Raw genomic sequence first — 26,581 nt, forward strand, 5'->3', positions numbered from 1 at the left:
CGCGACCCGGCGCATTGTGGGGCTCGTCACTGGCAGCGGCCCGCCGGGGGCTGTAGTTCTGGGCGGGAGCCGAGCGGAAGCCATCGGAGCCCTTCCTCAGTCGCCGTTGTGTTGCATGCGGGGCTGCGACGGGAAGGAGCGGCGCCGGAGGGAGCGCAGCGTGGGCCGGGTAAGCGAGCACTCGACGCCGGGCCGGCGCTGCTCTGCCGCCTCACGGGCGAGCGGCGCGCTCCGTGCCTCACACCCCTGAGGGTTAACCCTCCCTCCTCTCGCCCCTGGGGCTGTTCCCCGCCGGGCCGCGGCACCACCCGGGCTGGAAGGTACAGCGGGCCGCGTAGGGCGTGCGGCGGTTTTCCTGCGGCTGATTGGGGTCGGAGTGCGGGGACCGAGCGTGAGGCGGTGTCCGGGGCTGGCCCCGCGGTCCCGGGCGGAGAAGGAACTCCGGCGCTTGTCCGGGTTGGCAGCTGACAGGACTCTTTTAGAGGTGGTGATGCTTTAATGTAACGTAGCGCTGTGTTGAGCTCGTCTGTTCCGTGTAAGCGGGGGCTGCGGGTCCGGCGGTGCCCGCAGGCGGTGCCGGGGTGACCTTCAGCGGCCCGGGGTGCCTCTCTCCGAGCGGGTCCCTGGAGGGTCATGTCACCGCGAACACGGGACAGCCCGCGGTGACATCAGCTTTGCCTTGTGTATAGAAGGCAAGGAAATTTTGGCTGCTAGCAACTTCTTAATCACATGGTTACTTTTTTATCAGCTGGTTAATTCCAATTTTAACTGATTATTGGAGTACCAGTATCTGTCAGTAAGTGTCATTTTCTCTGTCGCCCATACTAGTGGAGAAATGTATGTGGGGTGGCGTGCTCGTATTTTTATCCTTAATGTACTCTTCAGCTGTTGCATAGGTGCCTATTTATTAGTTATGTTTCACAGTTACTGTTGACTGATTATGACAATTTGATGCAGATATTTGATGTACTAATAAATAAGGCAACATTAGAAAGCAACAGTCGATTTTAGGTTTGTTTCTACATACTTGAGTTCTTTCAAAAGATGTAGCTTTTAGGAAAAATAGGCAGAACTTCTTTTTAATTACACTTCTGACACTGAAGCGAAATTGAAAAAAAATATTTTTCAATATCTGAATTTTTTCCACTCTAGTGGCAGTGTGATTATTAGAGCTGTATATGTTTATCAAATTTCTGTTATGAGTATCTGAAAATGTAGTTTGAAGAGCATTGGAAAACCACAGACTTCCCTGATGGTGGTTTGCCTCTAATACTGGGCTTCTGGAATTAATATTTTGTGGTAGAAGTGCTGTCTTTCAGGAATGATAATTGTGATTTATTGATTAATTTTCCAAGAAGACACAAATAGAGCATTTTCACAGATATGGCTACAAAAAAAAGAAGATATCCTTTTTTCTGGTTTGATTGCTAGGGATATTCTGGTGACTGAGTCATATAGATCAGTTTGGTTAATTCTAATACACACAATTATATCTTAAAATGCTGAGCTCTGGCTGGGGTGTAGGTCAAGGAACTGAAACAACTTTTTTGGGTGATCAGCCATGCATCAACTGAAGGAGTTAGTGATTTCAGTTAAATGTTATTTAAGTTCCCTTCAAGTATACTTTATACAAAACAAGCTTGAGTTTTAAAAGAAGCTGATTACAACCTTTGTAATGAAATATTAGCAGAGAATTTAGCAGAATGAGGCATTAGCAGAATGCCTCAAGAGCATTTATTGTATTTTATACTCTAACAAACAAATAGGCAATTAATGATAGTTCTTGATTCCTCTGAGATCATAACATAACTACGTATATATATAATTTCTTCTGAAAAAAAGAAAATTTGTGAGAAAAGATTCATATGGATAGTAATGTTTTGATTGTGCATTTACATAAAAATATTAGGAATTAATAAAACATAGTGTGTGTCTTTAATGTAGGTAACACTTGTAGTTTCAGTCTAAGGGAGACTTTAATTAGGCATTTGCTGTTTTTACATTGTACTAAGGGTGATATAGACAACCTCCAAATGAGTAGGACTTAAATAAATTTTAGCTATCAAGCTGTGGTATTCAACAGTATGCATGTATACGTGTACATAAAGCATATGTACATGTATTTAACAGGTAGTGTTGCCACTTTGGAGAACTTAACCTGTTACAAATGATTGACAAAGAGAATAAGTGAGCCTGGTTTGGTGTAACTGTAGATAAAACAGGATGAGGGAATGTTGTGGCCGGCTTTGTGAACCCCATGTGATTCATCATTCTCCAGCTGGAGGTGTTCTCCAGCTTCCCCTCTTCCCCTGAAGCCTTTCCCTCATCCCAGAAGAAAAACAATCCAGGAGATGGCGGTGGGGTTATTTTGTTTGTTTTCTTAATTTCTTCTTACACCATTTTTTTATGATTGAAAGTCTGTTGCAGGATTGTTTATGATTATTACAGTTGGTTTTAGGATTATGTTGGCATACTCTTTTAAAATTTTTTTTCCTTACATGAGAGCCACACAAGCACTAAATAGATTTCTGTAGGGATAGTATTGGATGAAAATAACAGGTGTTAGGCACACAGCAAATGTTAATTGTGATAGGCAATGTTTGTGTTCACATAGATTTGTTTTTCAGTTGATAATCCTTTGTCCTTCACCTCCTACTGGATGGTGTTGAAGAATTTGGCCTCTGCTTCTGAGCACTGGTCCCAGGAATGTTTTGGCAGCAATTCAGTGTGGTCATGTTTGCTATAAGAATAGAACTGTTTCATTAACCTTGAGATGCAGAATATGTTGATTGCTATTAGCTGGCTTGACAGCATTCCAATTTTAGCAATGGAAGAAGTACTGTGTTAATGACTTGATACAATTTTTTAGATTGCATACTTACATGGCACTAAAATTTGGCATCTGAGAACAGTACGCTCATTTATTTGGCTTGGAAAATGAATGTTGTCTTCTCTCTTTGTTGTTAGAATCTTCTTTGATGTCAAAATTTTGTTTGTGTTACTTGTGGTCTAATGTCTTGCATCCTGGAATTGTACAGAGGAGCAGACCTAGTTTAGTCTTTCCAAGTACTTGTGAGGAGTCAGCTACTCTCAACAAATGAAAAATAGCAGGAATAACAGTTTGTTTATGTTGAAGTTTGGATATTGTCAATATAGATACCAGTATTTTGCATATGTTTTTAACTTTGTGCACAAAGGAATAGCACATATAATTGTCTATGGTTTCTAGTTTTAAAGCACTCCCTCACCTTTCTCATAATTCAGATTTGAATTAGAGTTTCTCTAGTGGTAGAATGTCTTCAGAATTATATTCTGTCTTGAGGGGCCCCAACTCTTTCTGCATCCATCTGAAATTGCTCAAAGTGGTACTTTTACAAAGACAAGAACAATTTTCAATGCTTTATAACTATACTATCTTTTTCTAAGACTTTAGTCAGTATTGCTTTTTTAAGTTAATCTTCACTAGAGTCTTCTGACTCACTGAAGGAAAAATTTATAAAATCTCTTTAGAGCAACTTGGATTCTCTAGGGCCGATTCAGAAGGTGCAGGAATAGTTTCGACTTCTACAAGAAGTGTGCTATATGTGCCCCAGGTTTTAGCTCACTGTTTGGAGCCAAATGATAGCTGAAATGTGGGACACTCATTGGAGAGTAAAATTTAATCTAGAGAGTACAGAAATACTAAGATTGGGATAGGTATGTGTGTAAAATGTTGTCAGATACTTTCATCTCTCATGAACTTTCCTTGAAGAAGCCTTCTGAGAGCACTGCCCCTGCATATGGGTTATTCTCCAATATTTGAATTTCCCTTGTTTTTCCCATTTTCAATTAACCTATTAGTAAAAGACATGAACATCAATGGGAAATTGGCCTATGAGGGAATTGGGGAACAAAACTGATAAGATATAGATCAGTGTAGAATGAATATAGTAAATTGACAGTGGAAATAATCTTTATAAATAAAGGTTTAAATCAATACCTGAGAAAGTTTTCTAGCTTCTCTTTTGGATCTGTCTTTCTGCATGATTTAACAATTTTAATTTTTAGTCCATCTTTTTATAGCATGGCCATATATTTTAAAGCCATGTTGTAAATTTTATGGGGTTTATTTAAATGTATTTAGTCATAGTTTTGGCTTGCAGGAGGAATCTGCAGTTAGGAAATAGTTTTATAGCTGCAGTGTAGAAGGGTCATGGAGTCACTCTGAGGGTGGAACTGCCCAGTGCTTGAATTTCTACAGAAGTTGCCCCGTGGTACAGGAAACTAAAGCGATGAGAAGCACTGGAAATGCAAGCATTAACTTTTATGGCGTTTGCTTATCTAGTAAACTTCTCAAAGGTTTTACAAATGAGTTTGCCCTTTCAATTCAATAGCTTGGTGTTGGCCTGGTGCTCTAGAAAACATTTAGCCAAATCACTGGTTTTTTTCCCCCTCTCTCTTTGGCTGAACTGAGATTGACCCACTACAAATAGTGCTTCTGCTTTGCACTTAGAAGAAGATTAAAACCAATCTTGAGAAGTAGCAACATTCATTTTTACATTTTTAAAACTCAAAGGGAAAAGATTGAGTTAGAGTTGTGAAGAAGCTGTCCTATGCTGCTGAACTTTGTCTCGCTGTATAGTGACTCTTCTTATTACAAAATAAAGTCATTTGCATGTGTGGATCTACAGCAGTCTTCTTAAATGTCTTACTATGCTATATTAAGTTGTTTTAGAGAAGGGGATATGTATAGTTCATGCTTTTCAGCAATCCATTTAAAAAGCAGCCTCTAGAAATTTTTTTACAAGTGCTATAAACATCTATACATTCAGATAGAAAATGTTTCAGAAATCCCAAGTTTTTCTTTTTTATTTAGTGTTTAATATGCATAATAATTACAACTGATAAGCAGGCTACATACATAAAGAAATGAATGACAAAACAAGAAGATACTGCGCACAGCTATGAGCTGACCTTAATGGAAGAAAGTTCTTTTTTGATCTCCTGCCAAAGTCTAGAGCAGATGAACTGGCAGGCTCCAGGCTTGCTTTAAAAAGCTCCTGCACTGTCCGTTTTAATCTTGTCAAATAAGAGGTTGCTACAGACAGCAAAACAAACCTCTGATTGTTGTGCTTGATGATTGGAGATCTTGGGGAAACTGTTAAGAGCAAATTTTAAATTAATGAAGGCTTTTAAGAGTATTTTATGTTAACTGAATGCCAGAGGAGGGAAAATGAGACTTGTTTTCTCTTCAGTTTTATATCTTTCTGTCATCTAGAACTACTGTTTTATATGGAAGGTGGTTAATCAGTCTTGGCAAAGGAAAAGTGTATTTTTACTTCATTAAACTCTTCTGATAGCTTATCTGAATCAGTCACAGTAGTTTCATTTTCTGGTTTACCTGAGTCCCTGCTGAAGAGAAAACACAAATTTTATCACAATCCACAAAGTAAATTTCTGATAGGTCCAATTTTTACTTAACAGACTCCTAAAGGAAAAGAGACTCAAGCAAACAGTTGTGTAAAACTTAAATTTTTTAACAATAGAAATGTTAAGGGTGATGTTTTTAAAATCCTGCCTTTAGAATCCATCGCTTTAAATAAATGTAGTGGCCTCTATAAAATCTCTGTTTTGTTGGAGCTGCTGTCTGTTAGCATAAAAAGGAAATGCCTTGTTTCAGTGAATGACCTGAAATGAAATACACTAAATATTATATGAAAGAAGATTAATAGTACAGACAAAGAGATATTTGACCAAATCCATGTTTAAGGTGAGATGTCTGCAGGGACAAAATATTTTAATGCTACCTTTTACATGTACTGTGTAAACTGGAAATAAAATGCTTGTTTGCCCTTTTTTTTTTTTTAATAATTAATTATGGTACAGAGGGAAATTCAGAGGGAACTGAAAGAAAGTCACACCAATTTACCTGTCTCCCTTGAAAGAGTGAAATCTGTTAAAGCTTGGCATTTTCTTTGTTTTATATTTAGGTGATGGGTGAGCTGAGAAGCTGGTGAAGCTTACATGAAATACTTCTACTGATCAGTAGCCCAGATGAAATAGGCATGTCCTAAGATGGCAGTAGATCTGGACTATGAACCAGTCTGCAGAAGTGAGCTGATGCCAGATTTATGAGTCTCTGTGGATTGATGGCTCTCATTTACTCTGTCTCTAAACCAAAGCCATCTTTTTACCAAAGCAATAAAGGAATGGTGCACAGCTTGATTACAGAATGCTCTTTCCAAGGAAGTGAACTGTGAAGGAAGGACTCATGAGTTTTGATCCCAGGGGCTTGGACAGCATCCCTGGTAAGTCGAAGAATTACTGTTACAAATCTTGAATGTGTCTTAACATGTAGTAAAGCAAAGGTTGAAGACAACCTTACATTTCACATTTTTTGTACTGCTTATGTGATATTGCAGAGAAACAAAAACAGTGACATTAGACTCACTTGTAAAGTCACTGTGCACTGTAAATTACTGTTTGTAAAATTCTCACTGTCAATAGTCAAAATTGATGTTTTTTCCATTGAAAGATACTGCAGATAGTATTAATTCTGCGTGGAAATCTTGCAAAGACAGTCATTGCATACCGTTGGTATTTTACCAATTTAGTATTAATGTGGGGTTTTTTCCAATAATTGTGACGAGATTAAGGGACACAAACATAGAAAGAGCTGAACTTTGATTGCAGGGGGTTTAGTACCATGTTTCTCAGAGTGTAATTCCATAAGGATGATAACGAAATGTTATACTTGTTCCCTGATTTCAAAGTATTCAGTTGATTTTGCTTAATTTTAAGATTGTTTTACATCTATGTTCGTTATCAAACTAGTGCATAAAACAGACGAACAAGAAAAATGTGAATTTCCTTCAGAAAAGGAAAGTGTAACCACTATGAAAAGTCAATGAGACTTTAGCTGGTAAAATATAGGTTTGTGTTTTAGCTCAGTGAAGAGGAAAAGACAGAAATTCAAACTCATTACATACATTATATTCAGGAAGTTGGAGGGATACAGTATACCATCTTTTCAGGAAGTTTTGGGATGAGCTGGGGATGAGGAACTTACAAGTATTGCAGTGTAAATCAAGCACTGATTCAGTACATATTCTGGTATTTTGTCTGGTATGGAATAATTATTTCCAAATCTCCCAAAGATTTATGAAGTATTTCATAGTACAAAAAAAGTATAGTACTGTAGCAACACTATTGAATTTTCCATATATTTAACAATGCGCTATTACTGGCTCTCTTTCAGATGGGTGCTCCAATGAGGACCTTCCTGAGGTGGAGCTGGTGGGCATGCTGGAAGAACAGTTGCCAGATTACAAGTTACGAGTGGACTCTCTGTACCTGTATGAGAATCCAGACTGGATTCAGCCCGTGGCTGGCCGCGGCCGGCTGCCAGAGGTGGCTTCTCCAGCTCGTGAGGAGGACTCCTTCCGTTACATGAGTGAGTCGGTAGTTATTTCCCAAATATTGAAGATAAAGATCTACATACACAGTATTAATATTAGGAAATGATCAAATCTGGAAAACTTTGGACAGGTGGAAGAAAAAACAGATTTCAGGGGACGTGCTTGTGGTTCACACTGCAATTGTAATGGCTGACTTAGGATGTTTAATGACTGCCTGATCATCAGATCACACACTGAAGTAAGAATGGGAATATGTGATAGTCAAAAAGAGGCAGGAACCTAAAACTGTGCTAGAAGAGATGTATACCTCATGCAAGAGGTATGAGCGTGAAGCAGTTCTGTTTTCAGGAATGTTTACGATGCTGTTGTTGATTTGGTGATGTTTTGTGTCAGTAATGTTTGTGGAGTGCTGTCAGTGGTTTATTCTGGAGATAGAAGAGGAGTGAATGGCAGATAGATGGGTACTAGATCAATGTTGATCACTGCCTTTCAATTCTGAAAATACTAAGTAACTTACTCCTAAACCTATCAAATGATAAAGAGGAAAACGGACAGCTTCAGTCACATGTTAATGTTATATGTTAAAAAGCAAATGAATAGGAAGTTGCCAAAATAACTGAACACTTAATTGCCTGTAGTTTCTAGTGTTTTCTTGTGAAGAGAATGCATTGTAATCTCTTTCGAGAAATGCGGAAGTCCTGTTTCCTCCATATATTGGAACTATTGGAACAAACCACAGAGAAGAGTGAACTTGTTATTTATATACAATCTGTAATGATTACCTCTTCCTTGTACATGCCACCTCTAAAAGGATTTTTTTTGTCATTGTTCTTTGTAGTTTAAACTTCCCAAGGGTGCATAGCAAAGGAATAACAAAGATTAAAATATCACCTCCCAAGAATGCAGTACTCAGCAATTTAGAGTGACCTTGTTATGAGTTGAACTTGAAGGCTTTGAACTTTTTAACTGTGTAAAGTAATTGGAAAGCCTCTTAATGTTTATTGCTCAGACTGTTTCTGCTACTAATATTGCAAGCATAAATGATTTTATAGTCGAGTGAATGCTTTTGTAGTTCACTGGAAGCAGTTGTGTGGTTGGTGGGGTGTGTACTTGCCTCTGAGTGTTAATTACAAAGAGGTGAGATCAGAGTCTCTCCGGGCTTGACATGAAACGCGGCTCTGCCGGAGCTTTCGGCTCAGCGCCTCACCTGTGTGATGAAACGCAGGGCTCCAAAGGACCTTCAGTCAGGGTGAGCTTGCATTTTCAGCCTGCAGCGAGAGGGAGGGGTTTTAACAACAAAGTTTTTATGAAGCCTGTTGTGTATTATTTGGCTGTCAAAGCACTGCAGAAAGGACTGTCTTCCTAGTTCTCCCAGGGGGAAGTTTTTTTCAAATAGAGAAGGTGTCCTGTGGAAACAGTAAACTGCTTGTAGGAGTTTTTTAAGCAGGTTTTTTAAGCTATAAATGTTTTCTTGTAACAATGACTGAAATTGGATTAAAAGATAGCTGTTAAGCATAACATATAAAACTAATTCTTATGTCATTTAAGAACACTTTTGTAACTGCTGAGTCATTTAAACTCAAGATAAATATATTTTGCCTAGAAATTGTCTAGACATTAGTTATTGAAATCATAGTAGCTTTTTTGAGACTAGTAACCTACAGGGACATACTGTGAGAGTCCCAGACAAATACAGATATAAATCAAATTCTAGTTATATTTATTGTTGAGTAACTTGTTAGGTGAAATTTTAATCTTTCTTTGTTGCCTGGAATTGGGAATAAATGTGACATGAAGCATGACATAGGGTTTTAGCTGTGTATCTTCCTCCCCTATATATGTATGGAAACATTTTTATAACTTTTTTCAAGAGAGAATGCTAAATATATGGTTTGGGTAAATTTGTAGTTGAGAAAAAAGCCCCAAAACAACACAGTAGTTACAGCACTTGAGCCCCTCCTCTTTTTATGGCTATTGCTGCCTGTAAGAAGGTCTGTCAGTTGGGTTCACTCTGGCAGTGTTTTCAGTGAGGTGCAAGAATATTTTCTGCTTCAGCTGTGCTTGTGTAAGAAATCCTGAATTACAAAAGATCTCTCTTTGGAACTACTTTGTATATGTGAATAAAGGAACATGGCACACCATAACAAGAATTTTAACCAAAATGAAGAGTTGCTTGCAACTTTCACTTGGCAAGGTGAGTATTGCACGTGCATGTGTTCTCAGGAGGGAATTCTAATAAACTGTATAGTTTTGATCCTGTACTGAGAGAAAATACAGAAATTTTTATAGAGCTAAGTTTCAAAGCTATTGGTTCTGTGATTTTAGTTATCAGAATAAAGATATTTGCTCTTGATTTTAGGAACTTACCTAACTGAGGAACCTTGGAATTAGTATAGATTTAGTGTAAATTTTTATTAAAGGGACTGGATAGAAACTTATAACTTGAAGTCATCTGCTAGGAGCAGTTACCACAGGAGAGTTGGCTGTAATATTCTGCGTGTAATGGCTGCAACTTAGTTATGTATGTGCAGTGAATTTTCCAAATGCTAATAAGTTAGATGAGTTTGGAGTCCCCCTTTCAGCAGCCAGTATCAGCAACGAAGTAGTACAGTAAAATTGTCCTCCAAATGCATTTTATGCTACTGATAGATATGTACTTTAAATTTTGTAGAGTTTCTATTTTTTCCCTGCTTAGAAATAAAATTAGTAAGTGACAGTGCTATAAGTTCCAAGCTTCTGCATGCTTAAACAGCATGTGTTGGGTTTTTATGTTTACTGATCTACTTGATGGAAAGCATTTGGTTTGTTACTTTCATATATTTTTCTTTTAGGCTTTTAGAGAAACAGTAAAACTTTTCCTTCTGTGTTGTTCTTCCTGTTCTCCTGTCTTTCAAAATTACAAAGAAGTTTCTTTTGTTACTAAAATGCAACTTGGTTTTGATCTTAGTATAGCTGTAGTGTTATGCTTTAAAAGGTTAATTGTGGGCATTATGTGTGTAAAGGGTATAGACAGCTTATATAACATATGTAAATAAAGTTGATGTGCACTTTAGCTTGGCACTTTACTATTTCATAACTGAGTCTGACTCATAACTGAGTCAATAAAACAAAGAAAAGAACTGATAATCGATACCACTGTGTATTCAGAGTAAGGATGAGATTTAAACAAGGTGAAAGAGTGAAGGAAATATTGAGATCAAATCTATCATTTTGCAGTTCAGTGATGATGGAATTAATTTTGTAACGTGTTAACTTAAATATTCAGTTGAAGCTGGTACTTCTGTAATTCTTAAATTTATATTACTGCCTTCTTTACTTTAATGATCCTGACTTCATAAAGCAAAAAGAGCAAATTGCTGCTGAGCTTTACACAAACATTCATCACCTGATAGAGAGATGTATAATTCTGCTTCTGAAAAAAATTACATTTAAATGGTTCCCTAAAAGGACTTAGAAAGTGTTAATAGTGAAAAAACTATGTTTGCACATGCATTTATTTTTTGATTGTGATAGATGCATGGCAGAAAATTACCTATTTCCTTACATTTTAATTCTTTCTCTTCTTTGTTCTCTTTTTTCCCTCCATATCTTTCATTATCTGTCACTCTAGCTCTTATTGAACTTCCTTCCTCCTCCTTGGATGGATCTCACAAATTTGCACAAGGTAATTAAGATGCCTTTGTTACTACCACCTTTTTATCAGGGCATGAACTAGAGCAAACCAGTGCTTTGCAGTTCTCACGCTGTGTTTTGTTCAGAGGTGTCACAAATCCTTCATGCTTTGCTTATTCCTCACTCAGTACTGTTTTTCCAATCCTACTGTTTCTCAGATTTTTAATAGTTTTACAGACTCTTCAAACATTGGAGTCACTTGATTGCTAAGATAGCATTTACTGCTACATCTAAAACTCAGACATACATTTTCTCATTGCTTCTTAATTGTTTCCAAGACGGTCAAGCCTTTAATAAATGCATTTTCATGACTTGTCTTAGGGGTCTCCATACTTCCTGCATACAGCTGTCACACACCTCGTGGGAATTTTGCTTCAGGGTTAAAGTATGTGTTTAACTGTATTTGGATATTCTCCAATACACTCCTCCTTCTCTCCCCAGCAGGCTGGAGGATTCGGTTGCTTAGCTGTATTCAAAAAGTTGCTCTGAGGAGTTTTTTCTCTTTTTTCTAAATTTGAAAGATGTGTTAGCATCTAAAGTCTTAGCTAACATTGCTGAAAGGTGCAAATGTTCACTACCTCATTTATCAGTCTCCCAAATGACTATTGTTTCACATTTCTGAGTTGAAGATGCATTTTCATAGCCTCTGCTAGCTTCATCAACCAACTACTGTATTTGTATATAACAACATCCTCTGAGTTCAGCTCTCCCACTTCCCACTATCTTCTTGTCTTTCCTTCAATAAAATAAGCATGTTTGTCTCTCTTCAGTTCTTGGCACAGACAATGGGGAGCAGAAAGACTACGGTGAAGCTGACATGGTCAAACGTCTGTTAGCTGAGGTATGCTTGTCTCTGTCGTGCTGTGTTAATGCAGGTGAGGGGATGTATTTGAGGGAGGGTTTTATGCAGCTGCTGACCATTTTGATTCAGTTATCTTCAAGAGCTACTTATCAAACAGATGGGTAATGAGAATTCTGCTGCCCATTTATTTGCACCACCTCAGAAACAAAATGTAACAAAACTATGGGCACCCATGAAGCCAGGCAGCATAAGAAAGAAACAGCTTTATTCTGATTTCCTTTTGCTCCTCTGCTTCTACCCTTTCACCACTGTTCAAGCAGAGCAGTCTTTTCTGGAGAAGGTGTCACTGGGAAGGCCACAGGCCTAAGTGTGATTTTTGTGTGTGTGTGTGATTGAACAGAGCCCACGTAATCTTTGTACTCAGCACAAAACCCAAAACTGTCCCCAGGTTTGGTACTTTCCCCTCCTGTTACTGCAAATGGCTGTGGAAGAGAATATGCTGTATCAAAAAAAACCAGTTATGGATGTGTTCTGGATCCAAGTGATGAAGCATTAATAATTTTCTAACAGTGTTGATCCATTTGAGAGTGAAGAGGGATCTCAGTGCTGATGCACTGAGCAATATCTAGGAGAATCTAAAGCTCCTCTGAATGTAAACCTTACATGATCAAAAGGAAACATTTTTTCTCGTTTTGTGAGCAGAAGGATCGGGACCTGGAACTGGCAGCACGAATTGGACAAGCCCTCCTTAAGCGAAACCATCTGTTGATGGAGCAGAATGAAGCACTGGAAGAACAGTTAGGACAAACTCTGGACAGAGTAAGTAGTTGCTTTTCTTTCTTTTTTTCCTTTATTTAGGGGGTTTTTTTTTCAATTTTTTCTCTCTTTTTTTTTTTTTTTTTTTCATTTATGATGGTGGTAAGAGGATTAATAGAAATATATCATTTTGGGGTGATTGGTGCTCTTGGACTACAGAAGTGTGCTTAGATGTCATTCTCCTAATCATTGTTCAATCACTTTTTGCAGTTCAGGAGTTGAATATGAAGACAAGATATTGTAATTACTGAGAAATTATGAGAATGTTAGATATCATAAGGGTATATCAGACCATAAATCTGATTTCCCACCGTTAAACTAAAAATGGACTAATATAAGTCAAAATAAGAGATTGGTGTCTGACATGAGCTGCTACATAACTTCACAGGTGAGGAAACAGACAGAAAGTGAGCTGGTTAATGCGGTGCTTACACTAAGAGTAAATGAATAAATAAAGTGTAATGAAAAGTGAATTTTGATCAAGATCTTCACTCCATCTCTTCCTGTAAGCACAAATTCTTGATCTAACCTTTTCTTTGTTTTTTTTCTTAAAAAAATAATTAAATAGTTGACAACCCTGTGGTCAAGAGATGTAGTGTAAGCTACAGTGAAATTGATTCAGCTGCTTGTATAAAAGAGTATGCTTGTGACAAGGATGCACTCATAATCAGCTGTAGGACTGCATAAACTTAGGTATTCACATAAAAATGTAGATAAGCAAAATAGATTTTATCTAAATGACATCTATCTCTTCTTTTGTTTTTAATTGTCCTATGGGTCATTTAATGTGCAGACTGGAAAGTACCACTCTGTATATATAAATGGTTGTCTCTCAGTCCTTTTCTCCAGGAACTCAACAATTCAGAGTAATGGTCATAATCGAAGTGATAGCTAGCATGTTAAAATGAAATAATATATCAAGGCAGCTGGAAAATTATTTTGCAGTACACTATTTAAAAAGTAGGTTCTGTTGTTCATTTTTGTGCTGTCTTGAATTTTTGGTCTCCCTTACAGTGGTAAAATTATGATTTTGAGAGCTTCCTGTAAATAAATGGAGGTGTGAGCTATTCAGGAGCAGTGGTGTTCAAGAGGCTGCATAAATAATACAGTATGATATTTTGTAAAGTTTGTAAAGTGTGTTTCATGTGGTGGTGATATTCACTTGTCCTAGGTTAACCAGCTGCAGCATGAGCTGTCAAAGAAGGACGACCTGCTGCGCATCGTTTCCATCGCTTCTGAGGAGAGTGAGACGGATTCCAGCTGTTCCACACCGCTGCGTTTCAACGAGTCTTTCACTGTGTGCCACGATCCGCTGCAGCTGGATGTCCTGCAGGATAAACTGCGAGAGCTGGAGGAGGAGAACCTGGCTCTGCGATCCAAGGTACATCCCACTGAGGGCACGTGCTGAGTGTGAAACAAATAATCAGGGTGTTCAAAATCCAGCAGCAGGGTTTCTCTTGAAGCACATGGCTATTTTGTGTCACTGTATGCAAATAATTCCTGAGCACTTTCTCTCCATGCCCACATCCTTCTGTTTCCTTCATTCTTCATTGTCTCCGGAGTTCTTTGGCAGTCTGTTCTCAGTGCAGTTGTGGTACCTGAAAAAGCATGGGAAGATATGTAAGCACCCAGAGGAAGTACTTGGACACATCAGGCCCTCAAACTCATGCAGTTTGTTTTGACATAAATCTGACTGCAATGAGCAGGAGTATTTGGGGAATTCTGTTCTGTTGCCATTGTTTTTGTCAGAAGATATTTAAGGGTTAATGAGTTTCCACTTAAATTAAAGACGCATTTAGTTGTGACTATGTAATTAATTTCTCTGTTTTAATTGGTCTCTCATGTGTGTAAAGCTTGAATGGCACTAGATGTGCCATTAGAAGGATAGAGACTAAATGGCCAGACAAAAAATGGCTGTAAAATGGAACCAAAAGCAAAGGTTCCAAGAATTGCAATCAACGGATGCAGTGCCTTTTATTTGGTAATGAAGAGTGGAACTTGTAAAATAGGACTTGTTTAAAACTGGGTTATTTTTGTTGCCTTTAAGAAAAGGGGGTATTGTTTGTAAGAAAGGTGAGAATTGTTCATTTTGTGTGTGTATGTGGTGTTTTGACTTTTTTATGTGAGCTTTTCCCAATATAAGCTTGTTGTACCAGTACTACACTAGATTCCTTTAATGTCAATAAAATACACTTCTGCCCTTGTTTTGTCTCCAAAATACTCATTCTGAGATGCAAATTCTTCCTAAAACTCCCTAAGACCAGCTGGATACGTTAGTAGTGCTGTAGGATAAGAAGAGGAGATCAGATTGCCTTTATTTTGCTCCTAAGCCTGTATATGATTGCACAACTTTACAGACCAGCCAGGTCTCAATCATTCTGTGATATAACATAACCTTCAGTGAATTGAAATAACCTCAATTACAATGAGCCTATATTTGCTTTTTTGTTTCTTTTCCTGTGACAGCACTATGTAAAGAAGTGTATTTGCCTGCGCTTGTGTAAATGTACTGTTTGCTGGGATAATCTTTAAAACCATTTGCTGAGTTTTACAGTTGAGTGCCTTACTAGCAAACAGTCCTGAGTATAGAAGAGTCGTCTGTGCTAAATTTAATATTACCATCCTCACAATCAAAAGAGAAGTGGGAATCTAGAGTGCTTCATATTGTTTAGATATGTTGTCACACTCAGTCTCTCACAGAAAATATAGTCTAAATAGACAAGTTGGGAATATGGAGAAAAGCTGTTCTATTAAGAGCTTTTCAGTGCCATAAGAGAGTTGGCTAACATCAGTCAGTTTTCAAAAATTTTTTTTACTTAAGTTTTTTTTAGCAAATTAAATTGCTTATTTCTGGTTTCTGTCTTGGTTCACTTTCCCTACCAAATTACATCTTTTTGCAATGATTTTTTTATTAGAGACAAGAGATAAGGCTTTGTTCATGTGTCTATCTGTCTTTCACATAAAACATCTGTAAAATTCTGGGAAACAGGTTATGATGGAAAATACAATTGTATAGAATTTTTAAAGAGAGGGGACACTCTTCAGTTGCAAGAATTTTAGAAGCAAAAATTGATAACATTATAGATAAACTGAAATTGTTATTGATAAATGAATAATTTTCTCAAAGGCTTGCCATCTGAAGTCAGAAACCATTACATATGAGGAGAAGGAACAGCAGCTGGTCAATGACTGTGTCAAAGAACTCCGTGAGTATCCAGGCTGTATTTTGCAATGGCAGGATGGTAGGTGAAGTACCTAGTGCCTACACCTTCTTGGTTAACCCTGAATCCAGAAATGGGCTTCAGTAATTTATGCCAATCATTGAAGTCTTGCCCTTTGCCCAAGTGCAAGGTTGTTTCTGTATTTCATCAGGTTTCACTCTGGCATTCAAATACAGCTCTGTGTGTCATGTTTAGAAGGGGAAAATGAATACAAAAGGAGACGTCTAAAACTTTCTAAACTGAAACCTACAGACACTAGAAAATCAACAAAATATTCTCCTTGTATATTCAGCACACTTGACACTGAAATGGGTCAGTGTATAGACTCTTAAAACGATGAACACATTAATTTTGGAATATATGCTATGAACCAAAGCATTTAAATCAGCAAGTAGCTTAATTTGTCTACAGTTGTTTGTATTTGCTTTGGGGACTGCTTATTTGCAAAGAATTGCAGCTACTCTTACATAAATGCATGCAAAGTATTCTGAAACAATAAATAACAATACCTTTTTTAATCTGTAGTCATTTGATATGTTCTACTTCCTTTGTGCATGATAACCTTATATTATATGTAAGATTATTTTTTCTCTACAACCCCCATAAAGAAGACTGGGTTGCTGCTTTATTTCTCTTGTTACAGATGACCCTAAAATACTATGAATTGATACTTAGTTGGTTAGTTTACTCTGATCCCACTGAGAAAATACGCATCTTTTGCAAGTAGGAGTTAGTTCAAATATGCTCTCCTATTTTCCTTCAGTGAGAATGTCTGTGAGTTCATTTTTTTATTCAATTCTATAGCCAGGGGTAGGCATGCTAGGTAATTTAAATTCACAGAAAGAATCTTCTCTTAAGGCTGTGCTGCCTACAGCTTTAAAATTTGCATTTTCAGGAAAAAGGTATCTGACTGAGCTTAAATGCTCACAGGCCCATAAGCAGGGCCTTGTTGTGCAGTAAATGTGTGAGGTACAACAAGCACTAAAGTTGTAGTGTGACCTTTATGCAAGATTGATCAGACTTTTTTATGACTTTGCAATGCTTTCAGGGCAAGTGTACTAACAAGGCTAACTGCATAAACATATTTCAGCTCTTGGAGTTGCTTTTTCATCTCACTTTGTTAAGTGCTTGCTAAAAGGAAAAAAAAAGAATCAGGGAATTGTATTCAGTGGATCTTTGGGGAATAGATAGTGACTAGGATCAGGAGTGTATGTTACAGCTGACAAGGTTTGACAAAAGCCTTTGCTTACAATGGTAGTTAATAACAAGATTAATTCAGAACCAAGACTTTTCCAGCATATTCCAAGTCTGGCCTTGGTCATGAGTCATTATGTCATTTGAAGTTGTTTTATTGTGGTCATTTCACATACTGATCATGTGTATTTCAGATTCTGCATGCTTAGTTCTTAATATGTTGTACCTGCATTTGAAATTAACTCTTTTTCCTCCTTCTCCCCACTGTTAGTCTTTTCCTTATGGATGTTCTAAGGCACCTACTTTTATGTATTATGAATTGATTTCCTAAGGGAATTGGTGGTTTTGCAGATTGTTGTTGACTTTCACTCATCCTTTCTGGGATTTAGGTTTGGCTTGGGGTTGTTTTTGTTTGGTTTTTTGGGTTTTTTTGTGGGAGAAAGTCTTGACTAAGTTCCTTTTGTGTTTTGTAGGGCAAACAAATGCTCAGATTTCCAGGATAACAGAGGAGTTGTCAGAGAAGAGTGAGGAGGTGATTCGCTACCAAGAAGAGATCTCATCCCTTTTGTCCCAGATTGTTGCTCTTCAGCATAAACTCAAAGAAGTAAGGGAATGGTGATAAAGTGTCCGTGTGTGCGCAGGTGTCTGTGCAGCATGTGTGTGCCAGTGCTCACAGCAGGCAAAAATTGACTTGGCAAGCCGCAGGGTTGCACTGCAAGAGAGTGGCTGTTCCAGGAAAGTGTGGCAGAGCATCAGGCTCTCGGGGAAGTCAGCTGAGAAAATGATGAGCTCCTTTTTGTGCTTTCAGAATGTGATTGAGAAGGAGGAGCTGAAACTTCACTTACAAGCTTCCAAAGATGCTCAGAGACAACTGACAGCAGAGGTACTTAAGACTTCTGTAATATACATTTAGATAAATGTTTGGGATAGAATACAGGAGAAAGAAAACAGAGAGAGAGTGGGAACTACTGCTTTTTAATTATGTAGGATTTTAATCTTTCATTGTGTTAAGTCACATGATTGGAGGAAGAGAATAATTATTTTACTTAACCCTACACAAATATTTTTGTAGTTCACAGGAGTATAAAAGGCAAGGAGTGAGTTTCAAATAGGGAGGTCTTACTGTTCTTAGTTATGAGAAAAAGAGTGCTTTAGTGTGACTATTACTGATTGTGTCAGCAGTACTGTGGCTAATTAGATTTTAAGGCAGTTCTCTTTTTTGCTTCTTTTGCATCAGTAGTTAGTGTATTTGCATTTCTTCAATGTATTTTCCTTTGAATTTCATCATACTTTTTCCTCTTTTGAATCTTTGTGCTTTGTCACTAAAACTGCTACGGATGCTGTGCTGACTGTTGTCCATTCCAGTTGTGGGCATGTGCCCTGCAGCTGAAAGAATCTTACAGTGTTGAATCAGCCATTCTAGGTTACTGTAGGAGTTCATTCAGTTTCACTCTGTGTTTTCTCAGAAGAGATCATGTGATGGCCTCTCTTCTCTTGCAGCTCCATGAGTTTCAGGATCGGAATGCAGAGTGTCTGGGGATGTTGCACGAGTCGCAGGAAGAAGTGAAGTTGCTGCGCAGCAGAGCCAGCTCTGCCGCCTGTCTCTGCCACTCGCAGTCCTGTGGAGCATTTCCTGTGGTAACCAACACCTCTAGCGTGGCACACACCAGCTGACACACACAGCTGTGGCAGTGAGCAGCCCTAGGAGCACAGCAGCCTTTGCAGGAACTGCAGCCAGAGCTACTTTGTAGTAGACAAAGGAGCTGATCTGTTGGTTTTTCAATTCTTCAATGTGTACACTTGTGAGAAATTTAGGAAATTAGTTAGGAAACTAACTGTTCACTTGACATATTGTGACACTGCAATTATTTTTCCTTTTTATATGCCATTTCTGTTTAATAAGGGAATTGGTATGTTCTATAACTTATGCTCAGTTGTACTAGTGTCTTGTTTGATGTTGGTGTGAATTTTACAACTCAACAGTGTTTCTTTAAGAAACAGAGCATCTCACATACTCAAAATATCTGGAAATTCTTCAGGTTTTGATTGGTTGCTCTATGTGTACAGAATCATTCATGTACACTTGTAAGAAGTGCTCTTAAAATTGTAGCTTAACTGAAGCAACCAACATACAGAGTACATAAAGAAACAAAAAGAAAAAGCAGGTGTTGCTAATTAAAAGTGAACCCATCCTGGTTACACATTAGGGTAGTTATGGTGGAAAATTGTCCCACATGCCCTTCCTTCAGAGGCAGAAGGGTTTGTTCAAAGCATACTGATACTGGGCAAACAAATGCTGATTGTTAAAAGTAATTTTTACAGATATTTTCTGCTAAAATTGTCAGAAGGAAGACTTGAATCTAATTTGTCAACTCTTATGGTTTCTATTTTTCTCTAGGATTCCCTTGCAGCAGAAATTGAAGGGACAATGCGGAAGGAATTGAGTCAGGCTGATGAATCTGTTCTCTCCAAGCAAAAGTATGTTTTCAGATCTCCACATGCTGTTTTGATAGTTACCTATAGACTTGTGTTAATTAAGGTGAAATGGATTTCTGGGACTCCATAAATGCAAATATTCCCTCTATAATGTTTTCATTGTAAATAAGAAAAGGTTTGTAGTATTTGGTAGTCTTTTCAATTTTGAAACCTGCTATTCTTACTTGATTTTATGAAGAAGATTGGAATTGCTAAAAGGATGTTATTTCATTCTTTATTTGAGGATTTTTGATGCAAATTCTCTTATGCACAGTACTAGTTTTACCCCTTTTAATGCTTATAGAAAAATTGCTGGACAAATGGCATTATAGCTGAAAGATACATAACAGCTTTCAAAACCCTAAACACTGTTCTTGGATCTCATAATTCTGAGCAACGAGTAATAAACTAAACATGTGTTTCTGAAAGCATATACAAATTAAATAAATAAAATATATACTTTTGAATATTCTAAAGCAGTTATCAGTAGAGGTTCAGATCTTTCAGGTCTGATACTTAATAGAGTAGATCTCCTGGAGACATGAATGTTTTAGGCAATCATGTTTTTCTGAACATCTTATAGTGGGGTCTCCACAGACTTCTAAAACTTTGTTTTTCAGAGATTTTTCTTTAATAGATCTTTTTTTGCTTCTGAAAACCACGTTTGTTTGTTTGTCTTTTCCACAGGAGTCAACAGAAGCGAGTGTTTGACACCGTCAAGGTTGCTAATATAATCCGTGGCCGCTCCCCTTCCTTTCCTGCCCCATTGCCAATCCCTGGATCAAATCGCTCGAGCGCTGTTATGACAGCAAAGCCCTTCCAGTCTGGTGTGCACCACTTGGAGAGCCACACACGGGTGGTCCCAGGGAGCAGCTCTGAGAAGAATTTGAAGTAGGAAACACAGCCTGTTACCTTCTTCTGAAAATAACTGATTCAAAACTAAACCCAGACTGGACTTGTGCTGTGTAATAGAGAAATAGTTAATTTAATGGGCTTAATATCTGATATTGTTTGTTGTTTCTCACAGAGACGCTCACAGTCCTGGCCAGCCAGGAACCCCTGGAGACAATGACCTGGTCACAGCTCTGCACAGGCTCTCCCTGCGTCGTCAGAACTACCTGAGTGAGAAGCAGTTCTTCGAGGAGGAGTGGGACCGAAAAATGCATTTGCTGGCTGAGCAGAAAGAAGAGGCTAGTGGCTGCAGTACACCAACAGAAAGCTCTTTTTCCCCAAGTACAAACTCAGAATTGACAGATCTCTCTGCCAGCTCTAGTAATCTCCGTGTTCTCCTACCAGAGAAGTTGCAAATTGTCAAACCCATTGAAGGTAAGAGGATGAGCTTCCTTCTCTCATTAGCAGAAAAGGATTTTATATTTGCCAGCTAAATCGTCATGTGTATAGCTAGGTGTGATGTGCAGTAACAGGAAGCAGTAGTATTTGGTGGGCTCCATGCCAGTGAGTTCGTCAGCATCGCTTCCTATTTGGCTTTCCTAGAGGGTGCTAAGTGTTAGGCTGCTTCTTGGCATTGCCATCCAGTGGATGTGTGGATCACAGTGTGGGCACCAGCCAGCTGCACTTGGTTTTATAATGCCTTCTTGTAACTCAGTACAGTAGTAGGTAATGGCTCTCTGAATCTCTTCTCTTTTGTCACACCAGGATCTCAGACCCTTTTTCATTGGCAGCAGCTTGCTCGACCCAACCTCGGCACCATTCTTGACCCAAGACCAGGTGTTGTTACTAAAGGCTTTACCCCTCTGTCTGATGATACTGTGCACCACATCTCTGACCTGGAGGAAGATGATGAGGAAGAGGGTGAAGGAGGTATAACATTTCAAGCACAACAGTGCTTCCCAGAGGAAAAGAAATGTGCATTGGCAAAGCCAGCAGCAGGCATTTTCCTGCCACCTATTACTTCAGCAGCAGTACCACTCACTGGTAAGAAGCATGGTTAGTGTTTCTTCCTGAGTCTATTTAGTCCTTTTCTCTATGGAAAGTATTTGACTGTGTGGTAATGCTGTCTTTGCTATTCTTGTTCTTTACTTCAAAAAAAAGGACTAAAAAAATTAGCAGTGATAATAACGTCTTAAACTTTGATTCATTCTTGTATGTCTTTATTTTTACCCTTAATGTATGTAAATTCTTCACATTTCAGCCTCAAATCCAGGGAAATGTCTATCTTCAACAAATTCCACTTTTACCTTCACTACCTGTAGGATCCTTCACCCATCTGATGTCACTCAAGTTACTCCCAGGTATGAGGACTGCTAACATCCTGAATGCTGCTGCATGGGATTAAACAGTTACTTTCTGGCTTTTGATACATGGAGCAGTTTTAAAAATACTAAGGCAGTTAGGCAACATGTAGGATGTTTCCAAGAAAAATAGTTGTAATTACAAAGGAAAACTTGGAATTCTCTGGAGTGAGAGTTAAAACAAGGTAACTTTTAATTAAATTTTAACTCTTAAGTATCAGTTGCCTTGTATCATACAGCTGTTGTGGAAAAAAAGATTCCACGCTGATTTATTTTCTGATTCTGTTATTTTTTTTAATTAATTGGACAACTATGTTAGTATTCTGTCTAATAGAGTACAGGTGATCACAGAAGGTAAATTCATTGGTACTTTGCAGAACAATAATTCTTGAGTACTGAAGCTGTCACAGCTGATAGCAATAGTTAAGGTTTTTCTTGAGTCTTCTGTATACTAAAAGGCAAATGAAGAGCAGGTATAAAAACATCCAATGTGTGTATATTCTCTGTTTAATTTTTATTTTCTTTCAGCTCCATGGGTGCTTCATTTTCACTGGGGAATACTGGCAGCAGTACTGGAAACCCAGTAGTGAGCACTCCAGCCATTCCTTACAGACTAAGTATTGGAGAATTTCTCACCAACAGAAGAGACTCAACTACTACTTTCAGCAGCACAAGCAGCCTGGCTAAACTTCTGCAAGAACGAGGCATCTCTGCCAAGGTTTACGACAGCCCCACGTTAGAAAAACTGCCTTTGCTGCAACCCTCCCGAACTCTTCCCATTCCTTCTACTCCACCAAATTCTCCTTCGCGTTCACCTTGTCCTTCCCCGCCACCGTTTGAGCCTCGAGTGCATCACTCCGAGAATTTCCTGGCTTCTCGACCAGCAGAAACGTTTTTGCAGGAAATGTATGGCCTAAAGCCCTCCCGTAACGTCCCAGACGTAGGCCAGCTGAAGATGAACCTCGTGGACAGACTGAAGAGGCTGGGCATTGCCAGGGTGATCAAGCCCCCTGAAACACAGGACCATGGCAAGAATCAGGGGCCAGAGGTTGGCTTGCAGAGACAGGACTCAGCTGGGTTTTTAAATGCAGGTAGCAACTTAATGGCAGGACTGAGAAGAAACCAGAGTCTTCCAGCCATGATCGGGGCACTCGGAGCTCCTGTTTGCACACAGTCATCAAAAATGGATATACTAAAAGAAGACTAACTGGCCTGAAAGGTGTTTGACTTAGAGCACAGTAAATAATTTGAGGGATGAATATCCAGTACAGGCATTGTTAGGTGTGTTACAGAAACGTTGAAGAAGGCATGTGCATGTTAAAATGTGGGAGAGACAAGCGCTGGGATCAAGGAGCAAAGGAACATTGCTTGGGTTTGAGGAAGAAGGTTTTTGTGGGAGATAGAAAGGTAAAACCAAAGCTTTATTTCAAGACCCTCTTCAGCATCTTGTCTTAACTTTGTCAGAAGTGAAGACTATTGTAGACATTTTCAGTGTTTTAACCCTTTAACCTGTATGTGTAGACATTTTGTTTTTTTCCATCATACACCCATAGTATTTACTAGTTGTTTGCAGTCAGACTAGATCATTTAAATATAATATTAAAATAACAATCAGTCTGACCAGCATTATCAGCCCAAGTTCCTCTCTGTAGCAAACAAATATGAAAACTTTGATTTTGTTTCTCATTCTTTTATTTTCCATTTCTGTAACTGTGCTCTTTTGAACTCCTCCTCACTTTGAGAAGCAGGGGAGAGAATCTTCAGCTCTGTGTAAGAAAGTAATACTTCAGTTTACAAACACAGGATTTATATTTTGAAAGAGTGCAATTGTGTTAGTTAGGTATTAACAGAAGTTAATTTTTTTCCAGAGCTTGTGAACAAAGCACACAGAGAAATGTGCAATGAATAAGAATTAAGAAGCAGAAAAGTGTGAAAGTGGGGTGAAAACATCCAGCTAAGAAATCTTTCCAAAGTGTAGTGTGCATCTATTTAAATGAGGATATTTTTGTGCACGCACACACACACACACATACATACACAAATATCTCAGGCACATTTCAGCATTGCAAAAGGAAATAAATCCTAGGTGCTTGATTCAGGGTTTCTTAAAAGACTTAAATGGAGAGCATATACTTCAAGGAAGGTGTTGGAAGTTCAGAAAACTGCCTCTTGTCTTGCCAAGTACACATTCTGTATATTAGAGAGTTCTCAGTAAACTTTATGCCTTTCATTCATTTTAAGCAGGATTTTGTTTAAAAGATTTCATTAAGAGCAAAATTTGCCAGTCTCTATATAGAAACAGGAAGAAAAAAGCTAGTGTTCTTTGTAGCATTTTAATGAATATTGAAATCCAGTGATCAGTGAGGGAGTGTGGTTCTGAACATAGCTGAGGCAGACTTTCCAACTCAAAAAAGAACTTCATTTTAGAAATCTGGTTTCTAAGTGTTCATTTAAAAATATTACTGCTCATGCTTTTTTGATTCCTTCCTGTCCAAGGTTCTGATCGTAAGTGAACAATCTACAACCGATGTTTTGTGTAACTTAAGAAAAAGTTGTCTTTTCTAGTGACCTGAATAGAAGCAGCTTCTTAGTCTTTATATAAATTTTCGCTGTACCTGTCAACATTATAAAATGATTTGTTTCCATACAATTAGATTAAGCAGTTGAGTTTACCTTGCCTGTTGCCATGTGAGTGGGGTATAGCTGGCAGCTGTCTGGGGGTGTGGTGTGAAGCATCAGTGCAATCACACTGATTTGCATTTGCCATTAGGCACATCCTCCATAATCAGCACCCTCATTGTTGCAGGGGTGAATGGAGTAGAGCAGGAAAAGAAAGCTTCTTAACCTTGTTTATAGGAAATTTGTAATGTGGCCTTTCTGATTATACAGTTCTTTAGATCTTGTGATGACTCTCTGATATTTTTGTTTTGTAAAAGGAAAAGGAGTAACCACTTCAAACTTGCACAGGGATTCTTAGCAGAAGCTTGTCTGTCAGCAGCGCACAGAAATATTCCGGAACTTCTGGAGTTGCCTTTTGCTCTCTAAGCAAAATCTTACACTTACAAAAGGTGAATTTTATTTAAAAGACTATATACGGGTTAATTTTGTTTTTTAAATGAAAAATATTTAATTTTTTCATGTAAGTATTTATGTTTGTATGTACTTAGCTGCACATGGTGTCTTGCCTAGCTACATAAGAGTGAAAGGAGGGAGTGCCGTGTTGGTCTCCAGTGGCCTGGGACGGGTATGTCTGCTGTGTATCTCTAACATCCAGGGAAATGAGTTAGCAAGAGCTTAAGACAGTTTAGTACCAACAGAGAAGTGTGTAGCATGTCAAAAGTCCGTCCATTTTATGTGTTTATTGTAGGAATACCTGAGTTACAGATAAATTTTTGAAGGTACTACACTGTGTTTCTAACGGCTTCATAAGATAACTCCAGCCACTGGATCAGCAGAGTAGCAAATCAGCTAAGGCAGAATTCCTTTGGCAGACCATGGTTCAGGTAAAACTAATCTACAAGCATATAAATGAAATGCATGTTTCTCTTGGGGACCTTTCCCTATTCATAGCCCAGCAATATAAACTGGCTCAGTTCAAACAATGCTGTGGATGTTGAGAGGTCAGTTTGTTCTGTAGCTGAGGTGTATCATCAGATACTTTACATAAGGCAAAAAGAAAATGGAAGAATCTCTATACCATGGTGTTTGTGTGTGTTTACCCAATAGGTTGATGCTGTGGTGCAGTGTTGTTCAAATTCGGTCATGCATTTATGCCTTTGGATAGTCATGCACACTTTGAATATACAAGCCTGGCTTGCAGTAACAGGGAAAATTGATAATTCTTCCAAGTTTACCATTTTGTGCCAAAACCTAGAAGATAAACCTTGTTTTAACAACATGTGTTTCTGAGAACATTTTAGAAGTTAGCATGATTCTAGGAATGATTTGGCTTTCATTGTCTCCCATAAGAGAGGTGAGAAGTGACAAACTTGCATGGCTGACATCCTGCACCAGATCTTTTGTTTGAGTAGAGGTAGACCTAGGAGGAATGGAGAATTACATTTTGGCAGGGTTCTGTTATCTTGCAGGTTTGAGTCAAACACAGATGCTAGAAAGGACTTACTCATGCTTGTGCAAGTTACAAGAGATAGAAGGGAATTCTTGTATTTATATGTCTTAAAGCACAAACTTAAACCTTTCTAGTTTCACTGTTAGTTTTTAATAAACTCAGTGATACCTGCATGCTCAAAATACCTGTGATTAAAGTTAAACATCTACTGTCGTCGAATAGCAACAGAGAGGGAAGAAAAATAATTGCATTTGGGTTTCATTTGGCTGTTACATTGAGGGGATTACACACAGTGTTTGAACAGTCTGGGATTTTCGTGGTATTTTTTCCATCTGCTTTTTGCACTTACTGTTGTTTCATAGTGGAATGTAAATTTGATATTAAACATGTATAACATGCCATTTTTCAGTATATTGCTGATCTTCTGTGGTTTGTTCTAGATGTCATCTTCTCTACTACACTGATCTATAACAAACCTAAATCAGGCCATTTTTGTGGCTAAAATTCATAGTGATTATTATACTGTACACAAGCTTAGTGAAGTGAGTTGGTATCTGCAGAAAAGGCGGCTTTAGAAGCCAGTAAATTTATATAGACAGTATTTAGGTGTTGAGCCTCACTTTAAATTAATCTGTTCATATTTTCTGGTACTTTAGGGGGTTTTGTGCATGGGTGGTGCTTTG

The 26,581-nt window shown here is 38.2% G+C and overlaps 1 protein-coding gene across 1 annotated transcript; it reads left to right on the forward strand.

Annotated features, from left to right (window-relative positions):
* The first annotated feature begins 32 nt into the window (after positions 1–32).
* TRAK2 (trafficking kinesin protein 2) lies at positions 33–26,309 on the forward strand. Its single transcript, XM_041473381.1, has 17 exons — positions 33–169; positions 5,970–6,287; positions 7,238–7,432; positions 11,008–11,061; positions 11,840–11,910; positions 12,574–12,690; positions 13,859–14,068; positions 15,815–15,893; positions 17,576–17,706; positions 17,911–17,985; positions 18,603–18,740; positions 19,501–19,580; positions 20,265–20,468; positions 20,605–20,903; positions 21,234–21,512; positions 21,730–21,829; positions 22,358–26,309. The coding sequence occupies exons 2-17, from the start codon at positions 6,251–6,253 to the stop codon at positions 23,034–23,036; spliced, it is 2,748 nt and encodes a 915-aa protein (XP_041329315.1). The 5' UTR covers positions 33–169; positions 5,970–6,250; the 3' UTR covers positions 23,037–26,309.
* The last annotated feature ends 272 nt before the right edge of the window (positions 26,310–26,581 follow it).

This window comes from Pyrgilauda ruficollis, unplaced genomic scaffold (assembly GCF_017590135.1).
Source record: "Pyrgilauda ruficollis isolate IOZ18807 unplaced genomic scaffold, ASM1759013v1 scaffold3, whole genome shotgun sequence".
In the NCBI taxonomy this organism is placed as follows: Eukaryota; Metazoa; Chordata; class Aves; order Passeriformes; family Passeridae; genus Pyrgilauda; species Pyrgilauda ruficollis.

What these genes read in the sequence shown, in the direction of transcription:
- TRAK2 (XM_041473381.1), top strand. Translation starts at nt 6,251, where the DNA reads ATGAGTTTTGATCCCAGGGGCTTGGACAGCATCCCTG. An exon ending in GGACTCCTTCCGTTACATGA is followed by an intron (nt 7,433 to 11,007) that starts GTGAGTCGGTAG and finishes CTGTCACTCTAG; the next exon opens with CTCTTATTGAACTTCCTTCC. An exon ending in AGCAGCAGTACCACTCACTG is followed by an intron (nt 21,513 to 21,729) that starts GTAAGAAGCATG and finishes TTCACATTTCAG; the next exon opens with CCTCAAATCCAGGGAAATGT.